Genomic DNA, 23,992 nt, shown 5'->3' with positions numbered 1-23,992 from the left:
CTTTGCAACAAACATTTGTTGTGAGCAACAAGTACTCAACAAGTACCCGTTGAAGTAAAAACTTCAACGTAAAAGTCAACATTTACTGCACATTCTGAAACCTGTCAAACATAAAACTCCAGTAACTTCAGCAGTGGTATCAGCATTGCATATGCTCAGCAAATGGGATACTGCAGGCTCAGCAGAGGAACTTAGAGAAAACAACGTTGTCTAGAGGATATTCACCGAGGAAAGAGACAGCAGACAAGAAGAGTGGCAGAGCGGATGCAAACAGGATGAATGTTGGCATGGGATTTGGAAGGATGGAGAAGTGACTGTAGAAGCACCTCCATGTGGCTGGCAGATGTGTGATGAAGCGAGGGACTAGGTGTGGTCCAAGCTCGGGATTATAATAATTTTTTGGTGTTTTTTTATTTACTTACTAGTATGTTTTATTCAGTGTTCAAGTGAGAAGTTGGGCATAGAAAACAGTAATAAGTAAAAGTTCTTTTTATATTAAGAACTATTGTTCAGATGCAGTGTATTTGCAGCGATACTTTGTATTGATCTGGTCAAAGCCGGGTCTGCTTTTTTAACATTCTTGTCTTCAAATGGTAACATGGTATGTACTTTTCTGTTCAATTTCTCTTGCTGTCAAGGCAAAGTGGTTTTGTGACAGTGCTGAGTAGAAGCAATGCTAATATTTTGGTTTTCTGCCTTCTGTAAGGGAGGAAGTCAAAGTTAGAGGGGAAATAGTGCTTGTTACTACAAAACATAATACACTGTGTAACAGCTCTTTCAACAACAGAACAGAATGAAGTCAGGTGAAAATGTAAAATTCCTTTTCTACTAGTTCTTTAAAGATTTTTACTAATTCTATTACATTGAATTTTCCTAAGTAGATTTGATTTTACTTTAAACTAATACAGAATGTATTTTGAAAACTTCGAACTTTGTATAAACTGTATTTTGTTTGTTACTCTTCTGTTTTTCAAATGTTCTATAAATTTTTTGAAGGAATGCCATTGTACTACTGCAGATCCAATGTTATGGTTCGTGCCAGACACTTCTTTCCAGTACTTATGAGAGTAGCCTGTGCGTACATGTCTCTTTATGCCGCTTTCTGATCAAATAGTAAGACTTCTGAGCCTTCTTCAGAAGACCTTTGGCTTACTTATATATCCAGTAAAGTGAGACTGAGAAATCAACCATCTTCCATGATTTTATAGATGGAAAATAAGTTAAGTTAAAGCTTTTTTTAACTTGTTTCAAGTTTGTAACTGGAAAAAAATTATGAAAAAATGTGGGACAAAAGTGCAATTATATATGTAAAGGATCAAAATCTGTTTTAAAATAAGATCAAGTTATTATAACATGATAATTTGTTTAATGTACTGCTGAGTTTTATTTAGTTGCCATCTGCATCTGCATGTTCTGATTTACCTCTGTTCTTAATGTAGGCTATAGTACTTAAGAAGTCTTATATGTTTGTTTTGATTTCAAGTACTTTACACTTCTCAATTACTTTTACACAATTTTGAACTTAGACTTTAAAATATAATGGTAAATTAAGAAGATTGACTTCTAATAATATTTGAATTTTGTTTCAGAGCAAAGTAGAAGAGATGATTTGGAAGCTTTAGGTCATATGTTTATGTATTTTCTCAGAGGAAGCCTTCCATGGCAAGGTTTAAAGGTAGTAGTTTTTTACATCTTCACTTCCTTCCTGGTTTTAGATCATCAGCTTTTCTCAGTATGATCTTTTAATTTCTGAAAGCTTGTCTGAAAGCTGTGTATCGTCATAAGTTTCTTTTGCTCTTTTATCATAGGCTGAAACATTAAAAGAACGTTACCAGAAAATAGGAGAAACAAAACAAACAACATCTATAGAAGTATTGTGTGAAAACTTCCCAGGTAATGTCTGCTGCTACTGAAAATGTTGTGTACTGATGTGTTGATTTAGAAAATGAACCTAGTATACCTTGTTTTTTAATATCTATTTTTAAAAATAAATTAAACAATACTTGTAAATATCTATCACCATAGTGTGTGTATATATATTTATGTATCTTTTGAAACAAGCAGTAAACCAGTGCTGGTGTTGTTCAAAGATAAATAATTCTAAGAGAAACATTAAAAAAATTATAATTATTATTAAAGCATTCAGCTAGTCTACACTTTTGCCTTCAAACACAAAATTTTGGTATTTGCTTCATAACCATTTAAAAACGAATCTGCTTTTCAGCTGGTACATGATTATTAGAAGCAGCTTGAAATAATATTTAAAAAAAATAATAACTTGCAGGTTTTCCTGTGACACAGTTGTTCTTAAGTGCGTGAAGAGAAGATACCTTCTAATAAGGTATTTGGAAGACCAGACAGAAGCAAATACTTTTTTAAAAGTTGGATTAATAAACAGGATAGGTATGGTGTGGTTGCTAAAATAGAAATAAACACCTTCAAAGATAATCAGCATATCAATAGGCAAAATGGATTTGCTGAGACTAGGTCATGACAAACAGATTTGATTGTCTTTTATGACAAGACAGTGGGTCTTGTAGACAAGAGGCTGATGTTAAATGCCATGAAACCTTAGTACTTTTGCTTTTGACACTATTTTTAAATAACCTTATAAATAATATTAAAACATAATTGAGAGGAATCTACTTTGGGACAAAGAGTATAAAACTGTTTGAAGTACTCAAGAACTTGTCATTGCTATCCAATTGGAAAAATGAAAAAGAATTCCACAGAGATCTATGATGGTTCTGCTCAGTATTTTTGTTAATGCCGTGTATAATTGAGAATTCTTATTTAGCTTCCAAACGATAAATATGAAATTCATGGGCTTGATAGTGGAGTTGGAAATAAAAGATTTTGACAAATTATAAATACGGTCTAAAAATACAAGGTATAGTTCAGTAAGTTACAATAGGAAGTTATAAACAAAGTTATAAACAAAGGATCAAGTCCAGATTAAAAATTACTGGATATGGAAAATGGCAGGGTGCTTTAGGTAATGACTTAAAGATGAGTCACAAGGTAAATGAGTGAATAGTGTCATGGTCTTATATTAAAAAAACAAACAAACAAACAAACACAAAACACACAAAAACAAACAAACAAAAAAACCCTGTACTAAACTGCCTTATATAAACCAGTTGCAAACTAAAAGATACATGAATTGCTATTTCTCCAGTACTTGATTCTGTAAAACTGCAGCTGAAACAGTATGTTTGTTTCTGGGAACTGTACTTCAGGAAATTTACTCTATTTTAAGGGTGCAAAAGCAGGGATATTTTTTTTGCTATACCTCTTTCCAAAGACTGCAGTTATAGAAACTGTTTTGGCCAAAATAAGACTGTGAGGGAATTAAGTTCCCCTGTACCTTTTGTACCTTTTGCCTTGATACAGTCATTAAAGGAATTAGCTTACTACGTTCACAGCAAAAAAGACACAGTAATGGATGTAATCCACTATAAAACCGTTTAGTGGTGAACTCATCTGTTTCGTATGCAATGAAGAACAGGAGGGGATTGTTGAGGAGATTGTGGAGTTTCTTTCACAGGAGTTGTGTGAAAACCAATTACACAGATGTGGCTGGAACTGATTTACTCTGAGCTAAGCATGGTGCACTAGGTTGCATCTTGAATTTCTTTCCAACCCTCTTGTAAAAATTAATCCATAACCATTTTTTTCTGATGATTTTCTTTTTAATTTCTCTGTGTATCCTATAAAAAAAATGGATTTCAGTTACAGAACTGGAGAAAATGTCGGAACATAAATTAGTTCACTAAGCATAAACAAATAATGTGAAATCTAATGTAGAGGGTATATGTTGCAATTCTTGCAAATAATAATGAATAAGAGTAGCTTCATATCGAACAGCAACATCACTAAGCTGCATTCCAAATTATTTTTTCCAAGCTGGTCTCAAACACTCTTTCTACCTTTCTACCTATGGAAGAGTTTAACTTGGTGTAGCTCAGTCTCCTGTGCACTTCTCCGCAATCCTCTGTTAGAGGGCAGGTACCCTCTTTGTACTACAAAATGTCTGGTCCTTCACACTTAATGGAAGGTGAGGAAAGGCATGTGGTGATACTGTTGTTCTGTTTCTCATATACATAAGGATCAGTGGGTGCTGGTCGAAACTACATTGAACCCTATTCATCCTCAGACTCTCTGATCATACAGTTGTGTGAGCTTTCTCTTCTGCCTTGGAGTCATCCGAATAGTCTTTTTGGCTAGAGTGTGAGGAGTCATTGCTTTTCTCAGAATGAGTTAACGGTGTGTGATTTCCCACTCTTTCATGGACTTCAAAGTATTCAAAGCAATTCAGATTTCAAGATCTCTGCCTGTCCTCCTGAATTTATGCCTCAGGACTCAGATCAGGTGTTTCATCTGATCAGTATCACAGCCTATACTATGTGTCAGGACAGTTGAAGCTTCCCACTTCAGGAAGTAGTTGTAGATCCTCTCAGAAAGGAAGTTTGCATTCAGTAAAACATGTTCCTGGAGACACAGTCCACCCTGTCCTATATATACCCCTTCTTTACCTTTCCTTAGGCTTGTCTATAAGCAAAACATTGAAAAAAGTTGAAAAGTGGAGAAATTTCCTTCCCCACTTTTTTGTTACATTATTACGCATGAGGATTCGAAAGGTTAAATGAAAGATGCACTGTCTTACATTACTTGTCTTACATGCAAAGGTAAAATTGTAGGGGGGATCACTTTGTAGGATGTATTTGGAATGTGGCAGTATAACTTCAAGAATATAACTACTATGAGGCAACGCTTCTTTCTGATAATGCACACATGCATGGTGGACCACTATTCACGTTTTGTGTTAAGACAGAAGTTATTTTAAAATACATTAATAAATACTATTTTTGAGTGCCACTAAAAAGTGTTACAGTTAGGTGTGTTTCTTTTTACATAGAGGAAATGGCTACATATCTACGTTATGTAAGAAGGCTGGATTTTTTTGAAAAGCCAGACTATGACTATTTAAGAAAGCTCTTCACTGACTTACTTGATCGAAAAGGCTATGTGTTTGATTATGAATATGACTGGACTGGCAAACAGTTGGTGAGTGTGATTAAGCTATTAATAAGATACTGTTTAATTGTTTGATCAGTTTTGAGCCACTGTTAGTCTTGAGTATTAGAATATGAGTACATCTTATGGCAGCTAATTAGAGTTGTGAACACGTATGACAAACACATTTTCTATTGCATTTTGAAACACAGTGTTTTAGTTTGACACGCTTCGTATCGAGTCTCTTTCCAAGCATACTTCTAATATCCAATAAAACCTCTCTTCAGTCTAAAATGAGATAGGAATAGAAATTTAGACGGCTTTCTGAGTTGAAGAAAGCTTAAAACTCTGCAAGTGATTATTGTCATTGTTTATATTTTCTTCATTTATGAGCTTTCTTACTCCAAACATTTTTAGAACATAAAGCAGTCACTTCTCTGACACATATTCCAGATATTTAGCTTTTCATTGTGAAGAAACTCTTTTTTTTTTTTTCTTTTCTTTGTGAGTTACTCTATTGAAATGAGATGTAGGATATCAGCTTCCATCAAAGGGAAGACACATCACTTTTGCATTTTCTGCGGAAGTTGCAGAAAATACTGTGTTTATGTTCTTTAAAGAAATGGTAAAAAGTGAATTTTTCAAGATGTCAGAGCTTTTCTTGCTTCTTCTAATAAATAAGAGAAGGGTTGTGTATGCAAGTTGCACAATTTCAGGTTATACATTTTACCCTGACGTGTGACAAGTGTGACACCTTGAAAGAATTGTGGGATTTTATTGCTAAATATTTTTTCAGTGTTTAACGTTAAAAATTACTTTAAGCTTCTTTTCAGATTGTCAGCAAAATACCCCGTAAACAAATGCTAACTGCAGAAAATAGTAGCTTAAATCCTCTCAGAAAAAAATATCATCTGATAATACTCAGAATTGCTCATGCATGAAATTGTGTAAGACTTGGCTTGCTTTTTTCTTTCTGCTATTGGCAAATACCTTGTGACAGTTTTGCTTTAATTTTACAGTTTTAGATTATGGGAGACTGACAGATTTAAGGATTTATTTGGATTACAATTTAATAACTTTTGGTAAGACTTAGAAATTTATTTTTTTTACCAGTTGCTACATATTATTTATATTTATAGCCTACCCCATTGGGTTCAATGCATTTAGACACTGCATTGTCATCAAACAGAGAAGCTTATCAGCACAGAGATAAGATGCAACAATCCAAAAATCAGGTAAAATGCTTATGTAAGACTGCCAGCATTATGCTGACTTTTATCTAAAAATCTTTGCTATGTTCTTGTTACTTTTATTATAACTTCAAAGTGAAATTGACTCCAGGTTTATTTTTTTTCTTCAAGTAGGTCCTTGTTAATATATTTCACATCTGTAGACATTGTAATAAGTTACTTGTTTTGATGCTATAATATAATTTACCATGCATCAATATTGAATTTTCTCTCTGCTTAATTTTTTTTTTTTATTTCTGTTTTTAATCACATTTCCCATTATCCTATATCATCTGTTGAGGTTTTAACATGCATTTCTAACATATTTACTTTTTTTTTTTTAAAAAAAAAAAACAGGATAATGACCAAGGTTGTAAACACATTAAGAAGCTAAATCTTTGACTATTTATCTAAGCTTAGTTACAGGGTTGTGTTAGTGGGATTTATTCATTTTTTTATAAGGAATTTTTAGTTTAGATACTTTGTAACTTCTTTATGACATTTTTATTTTACTCTGTAGGTAATGTTGATATACAATTTATATAGGAATTGATTATGTAGTGCTTCTGTGCTTAAAAAAATAATTTATAATATTTTATAAGTGAATTGTTAATTTTTGGAATTTTTATTTTCATTTTGCCTATTTTCCTGATACATTCAAAAAAACATAGGCAACAGATCATAGAGCAGCTTGGAACTCACAGCAGGCCAATACACATCATTTGAAGGCTCATCTAGCTGCTGACAGACACGGTGGCTCGGTACAGGTATTTTCTGCTTCTTTGCTTGACTGATTGCTTTCACATTAGATAAAATTAGTCTCCTTAAATGCATGGCAATGATTCCTGCTTACCTCTTAAGCTTGCTTTCCAATTATGTGCAAAATATACCTATTTTTCACTACTTAACAATTGCCAAACTGAAATTTAAACAGGTACAGAGAACGGTAGGTCTTTTTGTATGTGGAATATCTGCTGCATGCTTCTTACTAAAACAGAAAAAAATAGTCTAACACAACAGAATTATCTGTCCTTCTCAAGGAATATGTTCCTACATCAGTGTAACCAACTGAAGTTTTAACATTTGATATGTTACTTGGTTTAACTAGCAGCTAATACACTATTAACTTAGTTCATAATTGTTCAAGTCACACTTTATGTTCCTTAAGCAAACTGCAAATGAAAGCAGTAATTACAGATTTTACTTAAACTTTAAGAGCTACTTTTCTTCAAACACTAGGTGACTAGAAGAATGTTTACACAGTTATCCATAGAAAAATGAGTAGAAACCAACATATTTTCTTTATTAGTTATACATAAAAATGTATACGTATATATATACATATATATATACAGATAAAATATAGAAATAAATATGCATATATATGAATAATAATGGATAAAATGTGTATATATATATATATATAAATAAAAATGGATATAAAAGTAATATTTATTATTCCTTTGTTTCCATCATCTTCAAAGAGCTTTATTTTCCTCATGTGCTCTAAACTTTATTTTTTGGTGTCTTGCTCTATGAACATACTCTGGGGTGGAATGGTTAGATGCTATATAAAAAATTCTAAATTGAATACAGAAGGATTCAGAATGCCAACTGCCAATCTGCATATACTTTTGAGCTTTTGGTCTGAAATGAAAATGAATTATTTTGTAATGTGTTATTGGGAAAAATATATATTTTTTTCACCTAATGCATTTTTGATTCTAAGAATAAAAGTTACATATGATTCTTTTGAAGTTTTATGTTTTGGAAAATCAATGTCAATGTTTGAAGAAAGAGTGAGAAGTCCAGGGTAATGAAAACAATGCTGCAGTCTTAATGCTGTAATAATGAAGTGTCTTCTTCAACTGCTTGGAAATTTAATTTGAACATAACATCCTTCAAATTTTTCTGCCTTATGAACTACTGTTACACGTTGTGTAAGAAAGACTAATAGGTTATAATTACCACTGTGTATCAAGAAAAGTATAAAAATTGTTCTGAAGTTCCTAGTCACAAATATTTTGAAATGTTACTGGTATTATTAACTTGAAGATTATGGTTCTTTCAATAACATCAATTTTAAAGATAGTCATACATCCTTTGAGAACAGTATAGCATGTGGAATCAAAATTAAATCTGGAGTTGTGTCTTCCAAAATTATTACATTTCTTACGTTTTTAATCTTTTATGCTAGAAAACTTTAAACTTACTAACCTTCAGTTAATAGGTTTTTTTTTTTTTTAATTGTATATTACTTCCCTGAAATGCCAGTTGTCTGCGTTTCTGTAAAAATACTTTTTTTTTTTTTTTTTTTTTTGCCAAACAATATGGGTATTCTGAGTTCAGATAATGTAGATCACTTGAGAATAAACAGTTACCGATTAAAAACAGCAATGTGCAAAACTGCAACCATTTGTTCCATCTATGAAGATCATGTTGTTCAGAAGGGTGTTTTCAAGCCAGCTGAATTGATTTTTAATGTACAAATGGTCATGCTTCCTTATTAAAAGCAGATATAAAACCATGTAGTATAGTCAATTTAGTTTTGAAGTTTGAGCCCTTGAGTGTTGTCAAATATAACACAGATACTGGGTATATATGTTGTCAAATATCTTTATTGTAAGATATACTAACCAAGTATATCTAATATCTAATACTAACCAAGTCATGCTAGTGAGTTGGACCATTAGCTAGCTAGTTTATCTAGATTCCTAATTGCCCTCAATAAGCCAAATTTTAAAAGTGCCAGGCACAATTGTTCAAAGTAAGGTTGTGACTCTTGGCGGTGAAACTGAATTGTGGGCTTTGTTATTTTTTCTTTTCTGTGTCATCAGTGACTCATTACATATCTTTGAGATCAGCTGTATGCAGAATTACCAGATTTTCTTCAAGATATTAAAATCTCGTGGCAGAGAACTTCCTTTTAAAGAAAGACATCAAAAATGTTGGTACACTGCCACTACAAGTTTCAGTTATTGTCATCTATGGGATCCTTTTGTAGTAGGTTATTTAAGCGTGTTAATGATTCCGCAGTATTACATAATAAATCGAAGTGTACCGTCTGTTGGAGTGTGCTTATGTATCTTAGTATATGTGCTAATATTCTCAGTAATGATGTTCAGTTGGAAGCATTCAGGTTCTAAATGGTTTGATAATTAACAGTATTTTTTTTTTGTTTGTTTGTTTTTGTTTTTTTTTGTGGGGGTATAAATTTAAGTAATCTTAGACTATCTAGGCCTGTGTCACTGTTAATGTGCCTAATGCATCTAGTTTTGCTTTGTAGGATCAGTTCATGTGAAAAGTTGAAATATTACTAGCAAACTGAATTGTAAAAGGAAGATGTCCAGAAATGGCCCTTTCTTCTGCTTATCTGTGTTTGGAATTAGATGTAAATGCAGTAGCATCACAGTCTATCTTTCTAGTTTCTGTAGCCTTAGTAATGAAAGCAACTTCTTATACCTCCCAGCAATTCACTCAGCAACGTATTATCTTTATTTTGTGGATTTTCCTCACTTACCAAAAACAGTAGTTGTATAATACTGGATTATTTCCTTCTCTACATGAACTCCAAACTTCTTATACACTCAAAGACTGTAGTCATCAGAACAGAATCATCTAGGCTGAAAGAGACCATCAAGATCAAGACCAACCATCAGCCTGACATACTGACTCCCATCGCTAAACCATGTTCCCTAGTGCCATATTCATATGTCTTTTAAATACCTCCAAGAGTTGTGACTCCACCACTTCTGTGGGCAGCCTATTCCAATCCTTAGCCACCTTCTCCATTAAGAAATTCTTCCTGTTTTCCAATCTAAATCTCCCCTGGTGCAATTTGAGATCATTTCCTCGTGCCCTATCACTTGGCACCTGAAAGAAGCCAACACTCTCCTCATTGTAACCTCCTTTCAGGTAGTTGTAGAGAAGGATGAGGTCTCCCCTCAGACTAATTATCCAGACTATACAACCCCAGTTGCCTTGGTCTATCCTTGTTTTCTTGTCCCTTCACCGGCTTTGTTGCTCTTTTGTGAACACATTCCTGCAACTCAATATTTTTCTTGCAGCGATGGATCCCAAACTGAACACAGTAGTCTAGCTGCAGTCTCACCAATGCTGCATAGAAGGTTACAACCACTTCCTTAGTCGTAATGGCCACACAATTTCTGATCCAGGCCAGGTTGCCCTTGGTCTTCATGGCCAGCTAGGCTCACTGGTGGTTCATGTTCAGATGGCTGTTGAACAGCTGACCCATGTCCTTTTCTGCTGTGCAACATTGCAACCACTTTTCCCCAAGCCTATACCACTGAATGGGGTTATTACAACACAAATGCAGGACCTGCCACTTACCCTTGTTGAATGTTCATGCAACTGGACACATCCCATTGATGTGGTCTATCCACATTCCTCTGCAAAACCTTTCTGCTGTCAAGCAGATCAACAGTCCTGCCTAAGTATCATCTGTGAATTTACTGAGGGAGCACTCAATGCTCTCATCCATGTCATTGATATAAATGTTAAACAAAACTGGACCCAAGACTGAGCCCTGGAGAACACCATATTGACTGCTGGTAAACTATTGAAAGAGGCTTGTTGAGCACTTCCCCCACCTCTTTCAGTACCCTTGGATAAATCTCATCTGTCCCATAGACTTGTGAACATTCAAAACATGGAGGAGGTCATTTACAATTTCCCATTGAATTATAGGAGCTTCATCTTACTCTGTCACTATCTTCCAACTCAGGGGCCTGTGTACCCTGAGAATGATTGGCCTTACTAATAAAGACTGAGGCAAAGAACGCGTTAAGTACCTCAGCCTTAGCCTTAGGCATTGTGAGGCTTTTAGTTGCTTATAGAATATTTCATGTACCTCATTTTCCTGGTTAAGATAGCAATATGTTAGATGAAACAAATCAGTTTGCCTAAGCTTTTCTGAATGATAAAGGCAGTGCCAATTATTTTCATTCTTTTATCTGGATAGATTCTGAAAGTAAAATATATCATTCTATAGTATCATTAATAATAATTTCATGCTTAGGCATGAAAGACAACTTTGTTTTCTGAAGAGTGAAGAATTCAGTTACTGAGAGTTGTAATAAAATGAAGGATTATTTTCTGTGTCTTCTTGACAGTAGGCTGATTTGTTTTATGAGAGAATTTGACTGATTTTTGAACATAAGCAAGTAAAAGTTTAGTTTATGTGTATGCCTATTCAAAACAAAGCATAGGGCTAGCCTGATTTACTTTTACTATTTGGGGAATTGATATTTAGGCTTAATTTTGTCTTAATTTAACTGGCCCTTATTAAGTTTCTAAAGAAGCATACATGTACATCCAAGAAACTAATCTTTCACAATTATTATGGCTTATCATTAGATAGTGGGTCTAATTTTCTTTTTTGTCTTGTGGTGTAGAGGACGGTAAGAAACTGTGATTCATACACTTTTTTATATAAGTGCTCTTCAATTGAACTTTCAAAGACCAATTTAATTTGTATGAACTAAATTTAAATCAAGATAAGATCTGTTATCACAATGCTTAGTTGGTTTAGATTTCTAGTTCAGTAGTTAATTTCCAATTTGCATACAAATGAGTAGTTTAACTTCATCCTTAACATTGAAACAAAATTTGAACCTTAGTTTTAAATAATAGTTTTCAGAAACCTCTGTCTGTTACTGTTCATGGGGAAAAAAAAAAACAAACACAAAACATCTAGTTCTTGTTAACAAAATGTTTACATAAAAAAGATAACTTTAATATCTACAGTAGTATAGAAATTTATTATGAGATGAATTGTGCCTTAATGGATCATCAGACTATGGAGGAAATCTGGTCCAATTCTACTCATAAGTAAAGAAATGAAAATAAAACTTTCTCTTTAAACACTATTAGTTTTGTGTACTCTTTCCCCTCATTTCCTAAAGTTTCAGCCTTTTTTTGTGAAACCAGAAAGATTCTTCTTCGTGCCTTATTGACGGTACACCAAAAAAAAATTTGGTGTACCATACCTTTACTGCATGAGTTGTCTTCCAGATGTCTTCCAGACTTAGTCTTGCTTAATTTTGTTGGATTCCTATATTTTTCTTCCTGTGTTGAGCTGATTTTTTTGACTCTTAGTAGGTAGCCTATGAGAGAAAAGTCTATGATTGGTCTAACTTAAGAGCCCATGTGCCAGGATTGGTAGTGAAATTGCTTCATTTACCCTGTATTATCAATCTTTTGACAAATGCATTTTTTGGTCAGATACTAAGATATTTTACTGTTAATTTAAATACTGACTTATTTACTAACATCACAAGGAATTTATAGCATTGTAGCTTATTTTAGCAAGCTACAGAACTTAGGACTGTAAAATCACACTCTTTTAGCCTTACTGTTGCTGGAATGAGAGCATTCCTACATTTTTCTCGAGCCCTACCAATTAAATGAGTTTATTAATGCTTAAGTAAATAAGTTTGATTAAGTTTGCACATTTTACTGCTGCAGTTGTGTTAATTCTAAGATTTTCATCTTAGACCTTTCCTAGATCTATCATCTACAGTAGTAGACTAGAACGAAACTCAGGGTGTTTGTGATTCTTGAGAAACATGATTTGCAATTTTTTAGGCTATGAATATCCTTTGGTTCACTTACGTCTTCAGAGGCTGCATCTCTTTCCAGAAATATGAAGATTGTTTTCCTCCCATCTAAACCAAGACTTACAGTATGCCATTATATTTTATTATATTTGGATGCATGTTTGCTGGATGTATATGTATTACGTATATAGAAAGAAATGAGGTCTTGTTGTCTTTGAGCCTCCAGAGAAATCACCCGGAGGGAGGTAGGACAGTCTCTTGGTAGTCCTGGTGCAAAGGTTTCTATAAAGTTTCTTAGAGAAAACTGTATTCTTAAATTGATTAAAAATAAAACAACAGCAAAGCCCAACAACAAAAAAGGAAGACAAATGCTATCTTCAAAAAGAAGAAAGACTTCTCCCATTAAAGGAAATAACTGTCAGGAAATAGTGTTCAGTTTTGGAGGTAGTATGAAGACTTCAAAGAAAAGAATCACCAAACAGGTTGTTATAGCTTCAAAAGTGCCTCTGCATCCTCTTTTTTAAGCACATAAGCTTATTGGGAAACCCTGAAAATAACTTTGTTCATCATTACCATATGGCATTTCATTGACCCAAGCAGATTATTATTACTTTTTTAAAGTTGCAGTCACCTTTGATCATGATGACTTCAGCTGTGGTTTAAAAAGTTAAACAAGACAAACAACAAAAACAGAATCAACCCTGTCAGAAACAGGGAGAATTTTTTTTTTTTATGAGCTGCTCAAATCTTGCAAATGTTCTTTTAAGCATTGACAGAAGAGGTTCGGAAGAGACTGGTAGAGTTGTTGACAAAGGCTGATACAGAACAACCACAAATCTCAAACTAGAGCAGCAAATCTTTTTTTTTGTTTGTTTGTTTGTTTGTTTGTTTTTTGCTTTTGTTTTTGTTTTTGTTTTTGAACGATTTGAATGTTTTCATTTGCTTTTTGTAGGAAAAGAGAAAAAATCTTAGTTATAGCAAATACCCTGCTATTTGGTCCAGAGAATGTCTAGACTGTTTTTTCCTTTTCTGATGAGTGCTCTTTGAGGTACAGTTGAAGGACACAGAGGAACCAGAATGCACTAAAGAAGGAGACATAGGGGAAGACTGACTAAATTGCTATCAGAAAACGGCCTGGTGCCTTCCATTAAGGCTCTCAAGAGACATGAGGAAGACCAGCAAGCCTGATGAGCAGCATTGCTTTGCTTAGTCCACTCTATTTGAATGTCATGTAGATGTATGTTACACTATGTTTCATGTCTTTTAGATATGAAAAAGGCAGAAAGTCGGGGATGCAGGAATAACAGTAGGAATGGATACATTATTGTAATTAAAAGACTTATGGAATTAACAAAATTGAGTTTTGAAGATGTAACTTCAGAAATTCATAAATGTGTTTCTGGCACTAGCATAATTTCAGATATTTCTGGTGATTTCAGGTAGTAAGTTCAACAAATGGAGAATTGAACACGGATGACCCAACTGCGGGCCGTTCAAATGTACCCATCGCAGCTCCTGCAGAAGTAGAAGTAACGGATGAAACAAAGTATGTTCTTCTTTCCGTATTCTTTAGATCTGGTCTTCTCAACTACTTCAAAATTTTTCTTGCTTAGTTACTCACAGAACATTGTCTAAGCTGAAAAGACACTGGTGAGTGGCAAAGTATTACGGTGCATTACTTAATTTTGGCTTTAAACATTTGAGTAATAGACCTTCCGTAGCTTTTGCTTTTTAGGCTCACATTTTAATAACACATTTCCCTATACTAGATAAGTGCATGCATGCATTTTTTATATTTTATCTAATTTTGAAATATTTATTTTAACATAGTGTCTGACTACAAAAACATATCTATGAAAGATTTATAATTCTTTCTGTGTATTGTATCTGATTCTCTTTTTTCCCTTACTCTCTTTCTGTATAGCTGCGAGAAAGTGTTGAACATGTGGTGAGTTCTACAGCACAGGCAGGCAGAAATAGCTCCAAGGACTATTCTTATTTTGCTTAAAACTCATTTCAGAGGACTTTAAAATAATAAGTCCAATTGGAACTCATAAAACATTTTGAGTATCATGCAACAACTAACTGTTTTTACAAACAGATAGCCACCTTGATAAGCTATTTTGCCTGCTTCAGATCTTGCTTGTTCAAGTTTTGTAGTCTGTGGTGTGCCTTGTTCAATTATTTTTAGTGGGTAGTACAATATTTTTGCTACGCTGTTTTGGAGGGATAGAAGTTGTTTTCAGGTGTTATAACATTCAGCTAGTGTTTTAGCATCTAGAAAATAACTCACATGAACAAGCAATAAATGCTATATGATGTTTGAGCTTTGCCCATTACCTCTGTATAAACAGTATTTACCAAAATAATAGTCTTTGACAACTTGCTAGCTAACTACCAAAGCATTATTTCAGGGTACCTTAGAATTACAATGGAATTAAAGGGGAAAACACTAATGTCTGTTAACACAAGATGGCTAATATATATATATACATATTTTAGTAGTAAAGTCAAACCTGTAAGGCAGTGCAGAAAAAAAAGTTTCTGATAGATAAAGGCAGGATAACTTTCAAGGTACTTGATTGTATAATTGTTCTTGGAATAGAATTTCAGAAGGGTATGGATCCAGCTGATTACAGAGCTGCAGAAGCATGTAGCAGAAAAGTCTAGTGAGCATTCATTAGTAGAATTTGTTTTCTAGAGCCCACTTTGCAAATTTTTAAGCAACCATAAAATTCATAAAGTACAAATTTTTATTGAAGTGATTGTTCTGTATGGTTTAGTTTTAATATATATGATTTATGTGCATAAGTAGTTAAAAATAGTGAATAGCAGTTTTTGGCTTATTGTCACACTTTTTGCTCTATCTTTCTATTGAGCACTGAGAAGACCAGTTCTTTATTTGCAGTCTTTACAGAGTGCTGTACTATTTTTATTTTTTCTCACAAGAATTTATTTTTCTTATTTGAAAACAAACAAAAAAAGGCCCAAAGTCTTGAATAACAAGAATGTTGGTAGGCTGCACATAGAGAAATTCCCAATTCCTTCCCTTTGAGTAAGTGCAGTGATAACCTTTATTGTACCCAGTGTATGTATACACAGGAAAGGATTAAATTTCCAAAGCTTTGGGTAATGTTCATCACAATTAAACGTATGTTTAATTATGTACAGGAAAAAAAGAGAATTCTCAGAAACTAGGTGCTGCCAGCTCAATTAAAAATGTAGAAATTATTTGTTCATTTGCTGTAATATGAATAATGGAGGGACAAACAAGCTGTCCTTGACTGTTTTTGACCTAGACTTACTGGTTTTTTATATATGAAATGTCAGTTCTTAATATCCTACTTTACAGATTAATCTTCTTGTTCAGTAGGAAACAGAATATTAGTTTTCCAGTAATATCAGTTTAAACTGCAATTTCTTTGTTCGCTATTCTGTTAGAACTTTTCTTATACTTTGTCAGTAATTAAGGCACACATGTCCAAAATTGCCACCATACACCAATGTATACATTCTTTTCTCAGTAAGAATAATTCAGAAGGTTTCAGTAACTTTACATTTTAACATGTTTATTACAAACTTAATACAAAAAGCAGTTGAGGTATTTAAGCATCTATTTAGAGATGTAACACTGCTGAATCGTGTAAGGAAATGCAAGTATAGGTTCTTCATGTATATAGAAACTTTTTTTTTAAGGAGACATTGTTTCAGCAAAAGCGTATCACTCTGCCTTTTTTGTATTTTTTTTTCCCATCTGAAGATGTGAATAAAGTTAGTCCCTTGTTTTTATCTTCTGTATGTATAATTTCCTCATCCTCTGAGGACACAAACTTGAATGTTTTCCAGGAATGCTTCATTTTTTGTTCTAGATCTTTTCGTAATTTTAGAAGCTTAGTATGACTATATAGTGTTTTAAAATACTGAAGAAAGGGAACTTGCTTTGATGTGCTGTTTTAACTATGAATACAAATACTGCCTAGCTGAATTTTAGATCTGTTTCCATTTCAGTGGGATGCCGCAAATTAGAAAGGCTAAGGTTTTTTCACTGAGCACTTTATTATTTTATTCATAGAACACTCCATTATTTGGTGTATTATTTATGTATGTACACACAAGGAGTGTAATATTTGAAGTCTATAGCTTGTCATCATTGTGCTTCTCAAATGTTGCTGTGCAACAGCAACCCCCTTAGAAGTGTGCCTATCTTAAATTAACTCACTTGTTTTTTTTTTTAAAAAAGTAGCGTTCAGCCCTCTCTCAAGTGTTACTTATTAAAGTTGTAAAGCAGGAAGAAAATCAACCTGATCACTATACTGCCCTGACACTTGCCGATCTGAGCTTCTTCAGCTGGTCTTTCATTTATCATTGAGCAATTAGCATTTATTTCCATAACACTGTGCTAGACATCTTTGTCACAACAGTTGCTTCTCTAAAGCATGCGTAACCAAAAGGCTTTGCCACAGGGGGACAGAGAAGGACAAACAGAAAAAACTGAGATAATCTCTGCTTTTTGCATCTCACATACTTTTAGTCACTTGAAGCACATACTAACAATTTTACAGTAAAGTGCTGTCACGTGCCAGGTGATAAATGCAAAAACACAGCTACAGAAACACAATTGAAATCTGAAGTTGCTTTAGCATGTTCTGCTAGGGAGCAGTTGAAGTGACAGAGCGGAGGATAGTTAACAAAAAAAAGGTGTAAGGTTTGAAAAACAAATGTTAGTATGCATAATACTGAGACTGCTATCTTAGCTACTATCACAAAGGTCACATTAGACTGTACAGAAAAGCAAGTCGTTTCAGTACTTTCATACATAGAACTTATACTGCCTGCTAGTATATAAGTCACGCTGTATTTTATCCACAGAGAAAAAAGTTAGGAGTCATTAAATGCTTTCACAAAGAAAAGAGAAGTTTTCCTACAAGGAGATTTTTTGAAGTCTCATGCATGAATTTTCATGCATTTTTAATGCATATTGAATATTTGGTGAAGTTTGTGTTTTAGTACTAAATAATGCCCCTTCATCCTTTGTACATTTAAATTTGTCTTCAAGCAGTGTAAAATCTATACATGATAATGATGCCCTCTAGTGACAATATTTTTAAGAACAAGTCAGTATTTCTATTTTTGCACGATGCTCTTCAAGAAATGATACACTATGGATCTTTAACATCAAGGCTACATTTTTTTCATGAAGTAAATTGACAGCTTATTCCGAATTCCCGTAGTTCCATGTAAATGTGCATATATTCAAAAATGATATTTATTTGTTCTTAGAAGGTTTGACAGATTTAGCATTACTAGACTGTTAAGCATACAGTAAGTAGAAAGAATACTTATTTCAGTAAATGTTCAAAAAATACTGTGATTATAGTGCTCTGTGGAATTTATATTTCTTTAATACTTTCTACACACATCAGCAAGACATTAATTTTCCCCTACCGAATAACTGCATTTAGCATGATTAGTTAAATTCCCTGTACTGGAATACAGTTTAATAACTTCAGTCATTTTAAACTGATAGCTGCTAATAGAATACTCTTTATAACAATATTATGCAAAATCCAGCAGACAGAGTTTACGAAAGCAATGCTTTATGTTGGCTAAAGGTATCACTCTTGAATTCCCCATTACATGATTCTGTTCTCTGATTGACAGAAAAGAAGCAAACAAAACAAGCTATGGAGCAGGAATAAAAGGCAGTACAAGATTTTCAGCAAAGGATAGGTTAAAACAACTTGCTTGGGAAGAAAGGGAAAAAAAAAGTCCTTGAATTACACAGAGGGTCTAAGCAGTGTTAAACACTTAGGAAGTGTAAGCTGCTGTTACTTGGGACATTTTCCATTTAAACTAAATGTACTTAAAAGGTGATGAATTAAATTTCAAGGTTTGTTTTTCTAGAATTTGAGTTAACTGTCCAGCACAATTTCATCTTCCTATAGTTACTTATACAATATGTGCTCTTTATAGTAACTATGAATCTACAAATTTTTTTGGTAAGCTTTCCTTGAGGCTTCCTAATCTGGAACAGGTGCAAAAGTGATTTACTATCACAGTCCAGGTCAGCATTTCCTGACTTACAGGATCATAGAGTAATCCGCACTAAAAAAGGGAGGAACCAGTGTAAAATGCTTTGTTTTGATATGGTGTTTGTTGTGTATATACATATATATAAAATACGTGGGAAAAGATGGAGGTGAAAGAAGGATAAAGCTAGTTTGGACTCCACACATCTGCTTATAAATTCAGTAATAGCTTATGTAATAATGGATGCTAGTGGTTGTGAACAGCTGGTAAGGAAAAAGGCTAGCAGTTACTGGGAATTTCAGCTACAGTTGGTAGCCTTCAAGAGCAATTATGTCTCTCTCGTATGTTCTTTAAGGTAAATAATACAGTGTTATTTCTGGTAGCTATAAAAATATTATCTCTGCAGTTTCCCCTATTGAATTTTAATGTGGGTTTTCCTCTCCCTCAATAACCAATGTTTTTTTCTACTGAAAGTTACATAACTTTCAGAGCAGCCCTGGTCTGCCTCTGCCCACTGCTACCTTTTCAGTGACTGAGCAACAGGGTGCCATTGGATATTTTGAGAAGGTAACTTATGTCTCCACTTACTTTGGATGTTCTCACCCATTTTAGAACTTCATTTTTAGAACCCTATTCTCCTTGATTTTCAAACACTTTTCCCTTTTCCCACATTCCAAATTAAGCTGTCAAGATTCCTTTTGAAGTTTAATGACATCTAATGCTTGGTGAACTTAAGGACTTGCAGATAAGCTGCTGATATGGTAAATCTGTAGTTTTCACTTTGTTGTATTCAATAGCTTGAGAAAAATATCAATATTTAGTATAGTATATAGCACTGCAATTGATAATTGAGTAACCAAACAGCACAACTAACAGTGGCAAAATCTGCCATTTAAAATGCCTGCATGTTCAGTTTTGATTATAATTAAACTATTATGAATACTTTCCTAAGTCAAGGCTTTAATTTCAGAATGATAGTCATGAGCTAGGAGTTGCTTAAAATAAGCTAGACTACCATGAAATGTAGATGAAAGGTTTTATTTGTGTATTTGTTGCTTTCATCTAGTTTTTCAAAAATGCTTCCTGGACTCCTTCAGTCTTCCTCACAAACTTCCTCCAATCCTTTTTCCTCTTGTAGTGTTTTCGTAGTTACTTTCAGACTTAGTCACTTTCTGCTAAGTGGAATTGGCAGTATTTATCAGTTTCAATTTTAGTTTCCTTCATGTGTGCAATGAAGCAGAGCAAAGAATGTCAGTATACTTTAATACACTTAAAGCTGTGATTCTCACTGCAGTGCTATCATCACAGTAATTAACTGGAGTATTAATTTTGTTACTGATGAAAATAGTTTTCTAAAATATTTTGGGGAGTAGCTCTGGGGAGGCTTTTCTAAGTTCAGGTTGACAAAAGAAGCTCAAGGTGAGTTCCTGTATTAGGCATGGTAGAGTCTTAAGTGCCCAGTTCAGGTAATGCAAACTGAAGATAAGCTTAAGCTTGTGCTTGTCATATTAACAGTTAACGTGAAAAAGTGTTCAGGTAACAGAACATTACTTATTTTTACAAATGCATTTTTAAGTCAGTCTGTAATGCCCATGTCTTTGATACCTTCACACAATACTCTGGATTCACTACCTATTTTTATTATAGCTTTTTTCCTTTGACAGACCTTGTTTTGTCAACAGTAACTCTCTTTGTTTTTCACAAATAAATCAACCACATACTTAGAACTTAATTTATTCCTTGTGGAGGTCATTATAACTGAGCTACATACTTCAAGTGAAACAAAATGCCAACAGTTTTGGGGCTTCTTTTTAAATTATATGTAACTCATGTTACACCTGCAGGTGCTGCTGTTTTTTCAAGCAAAGAAGAAGGAAAACCATTCAGCACCAGAAATGACTAGAGCCACGCAGAACATGGGAAATTGCTTATTTGTTCAGTTGCTGTCTCGCGATCCTGAAAAAAAACCAAGAAGACACAAAAAGAAAAAACAAACAAACAAACAAAAACCACAATAAACAAAAACACCTCTGTAATGACTACACGTTTTCCAAGGACTCCCTTCAAAACAATGAAAGACTTCTGTGTTTTGTAGGTTCTCCTACATCTGTGTTTTGTTTCTTGAATTCATCTCTTCTGAAAGCTTTAAGGTTTTGTGACTTTGTTGACTATCAACAAATGGACCAATGAAATGGTAGAAATGACCACTTTCTACAGCAAAACTAAACTTCAGAAGTATTTCTCCCATCCTAGAATGTACTAGTGGTGAAGAAGTAGTAGCTGAAGACACATGTCACAAATCTGGTATTTGAGTCTGTAACAGCATATCAAAAGCAGTTTTGAAAAAAAAATGCAGAAGAAAAACATAAATGCACAGCCATTTAGAAAAAAAAAAAAATCCTGCATTGACTCCCACTGCCTAACCCTGGTACTGTAGCCAAATTATGTCAGCATTAATTCCTCTCTCTGTTAATGTGGTACAGTCACTGTCCAGAGATGCTGAGGAGGTTGACAATTAGCTAATGACAGTTGTCTAAATGCTGATGATGCTAATGAACGGAAAGTATTTCCTGTAGCTTCTGGGTTTGGAAACCTGCTTTTGTTATGCTTATATGCTTGCTATTGCAGTATAGCAGAAATGACAAGAGCATTTGTACAAAGAATACAGAAATTTGTATTATGTAACATTGCTTCAAGTAATGTTAGTAAGATAGAAGTTACCTTCACAAGAGAGGATCTACATAGGAATTATAAAAGGAGAAATAAATGTGAATATGGTTAAAGCAAAGTTGATATTAAAGCCCATGTGTTCGCTAAGGTAATTGCTGATTGACAACATCTTCAACTTGAAAATATGGATGTGCCATGTAATGTTAGAGATATGCTTGTAAATTACTTTTCTGTTTGATTTAGAAGAGAAAGACAATAGAATTGTGTTAGGCTTTTCTCTTCTCTGCATACTAACCCCGACAGCCAAATTTTTTTTTTTTTTTTTTTTTTTTTCCTGGAATTTTCTAATACTTCAGTGTGTAGCATTGCTAGTACAATAGGATGACAAGGATGGGTCAGGTACTTTTCCCACAGTCCAATGAAGTGCCTGCAATATGAACAAACCAGCACTTTTGTAGACAAGACAGCCCATTTTATATTGTCTTTTAAAGAAAATACATGCTTTATTTAAAGCCATAATGACAGAGGTGTGCTTTTGTCATGTTTAGCTGCTAGTTACTTTAAGAAAGGGTATAAAAGATTGAAGTGACTAGACAGATTTGTTGACCAAAAATCAGATTAATTATCTCCATGACTTTAAAGTTCTTCTAAAGCTAACTAGTGATTTCTCTGTGTGTGTGTGTGTGTGTATGTGTCCACAGATGCCTTTTGGCATACATATTTATTTTAAGCTGTTTTGTGGTAACATTTAAAATGTGTATTAAAAATAAATGCACACCTTTAAATTCATTATTACATTTATGGGGATTTTAATTGTATTTTGTAATTTATTCTTCCTTGATGGCCAATAGTGTAGCATATTGTTTGGGTTATTTGCTCAGTGAATACACGGTATACTTTGATATTTGCCATTATTGCTGTTCATGATTTTAAGGTTCTGTTTTATAAAAAAAATCAACAACAACAAAACTGAACCTGGCCTACAAAAACATACTGTATGACTTTGGTCATAAGTTTCCTCTTTACCTTTTTTCACTGTTGATTGTTTTAAACTCATAGAATTGCCTTTTTTTTTTTTTTTTTTTTTTTTTTAATTGAGTTGGAAAGGTTTCTTGACCATTCTCATACGAAAATGCATCCCTCTTTTTAGTATTTGACCAAATTTGTTACTTCATAATATTTGTAAATATTTGTGATACGTGTATTTCTCACATACCTAATTGGTTTTGTTGTCTGAAGCTTTTGATCTGTATAGTGTTTTTAGATTCTGAACACAGCTCACATACCAAGAAAATACATATATTATGGACTTGAAATATTCAGAAGTATGAAAGCTGTGTATTTGCTGAAATGACCACTATCCAGGCACTAGCTTTTCAGCAGTATTTTCAAGTGCTTAATTGTAATGCTAAAGGTTTTCTTCTAGCAAAGCAAACTGTTCATTTGTAAGTAATGCAGATATATTTGTGTTATGAATATATGGTTATGTATATATGAAAATATGATTAGCATTTCTATACTTTGTTTCCTGTCCAAGCTAATGAAATCGACATTGCCTGGATATCTAAATAATAAAATACACTCCTGTTTAAGTGTAAGAGAAAAGAACTAAAGGTAGGCTTTTTCTGCTTTCCTACAGTCTTGGATGAAATGATGGAAAATGTTATTTGAAAAATTGCTCAACTATTTTAATGTTTTTCAATATCAAGAAATTTGAAAGTAAGTTACTCAAAATACTACTTCAACATTGCAGTTATAGGTATGTCTGCTTAGTTAACAGGTTTATAAGAAGCAGTGTGGCCAGCAGGGCTAGGGAGGTGATCGTCCCCCTGTACTTGGCTCTGGTAAGGCCGCACCTCGAGTACTGTGTTCAGTTTTGGGCCCCTCGCTACAAGAAGGACATCGAGGTGCTTGAGCGGGTGCAGAGAAGGGCGACGAAGCTGGTGAGGGGCCTGGAGAACAAGTCTTACGAGAAGCAGCTGAGGGAGCTGGGCTTGTTCAGTCTGGGGAAGAGGAGGCTCAAGAGCGACCTTATTGCTCTCTTCAGATACCTTAAAGGAGGCTGTAGCGAGGTGGGGGTTGGCCTGTTCTCCCACGTGCCTGGTGACAGGACGAGGGGGAATGGGCTTAAGTTGCGCCAGGGGAGTTTTAGGTTGGATGTTAGGAAGAACTTCTTTACTGAAGGGGTTGTGAGGCATTGGAACAGGCTGCCCAGGGAAGTGGTGGAGTCACCATCCCTGGAAGTCTTTAAAAGACGTTTAGATGTAGAGCTTAGGGATATGGTTTAGTGGGGACTGCTAGCGTTAGGTCAGAGGTTGGACTCGATGATCTTGGAGGTCTCTTCCAACTAAATGATTCTGTGATTCTGTGTTATATTTAAGTTTTAATACCCCTAATGATTACAATGGAGAGAAGAGATTTCAGTAAATGTTTCTAATGAAGAAATCTACTCAGGATCTCTTTGGGTTG

General features: G+C 34.0%; 1 protein-coding gene across 11 annotated transcripts in view; it reads left to right on the top strand.

The window, feature by feature from the left end:
- Nucleotides 1–22,312, top strand: part of CSNK1G3 (casein kinase 1 gamma 3) — a 73,248-nt gene extending 50,936 nt beyond the window's left edge. For 8 of the 11 annotated variants that reach the window (XM_084504036.1, XM_084504045.1, XM_084504035.1 and 5 more), the window contains 8 exons: nt 1,590–1,675; nt 1,809–1,893; nt 4,919–5,067; nt 6,156–6,251; nt 6,917–7,012; nt 14,263–14,369; nt 19,328–19,420; nt 20,698–22,312. In XM_084504036.1, coding sequence (XP_084360162.1) covers nt 1,590–1,675; nt 1,809–1,893; nt 4,919–5,067; nt 6,156–6,251; nt 6,917–7,012; nt 14,263–14,369; nt 19,328–19,385 — 677 coding nt within the window. In that variant the 3' untranslated portion in view covers nt 19,386–19,420; nt 20,698–22,312. The remainder of the gene's footprint in view (nt 1–1,589; nt 1,676–1,808; nt 1,894–4,918; nt 5,068–6,155; nt 6,252–6,916; nt 7,013–14,262; nt 14,370–19,327; nt 19,421–20,697) is intronic. The other 3 variants (XM_084504043.1, XM_084504044.1, XM_084504042.1) reach the window with 3 other exon arrangements.
- The last annotated feature ends 1,680 nt before the right edge of the window (nt 22,313–23,992 follow it).

Source organism: Aythya ferina, assembly GCF_964211825.1.
Source record: "Aythya ferina genome assembly, chromosome: Z".
Lineage (NCBI taxonomy): Eukaryota > Metazoa > Chordata > Aves > Anseriformes > Anatidae > Aythya > Aythya ferina.
The sequence above is the reverse complement of the archived record's forward strand: the minus strand, read 5'-3'. Positions and strand labels throughout refer to the sequence as shown.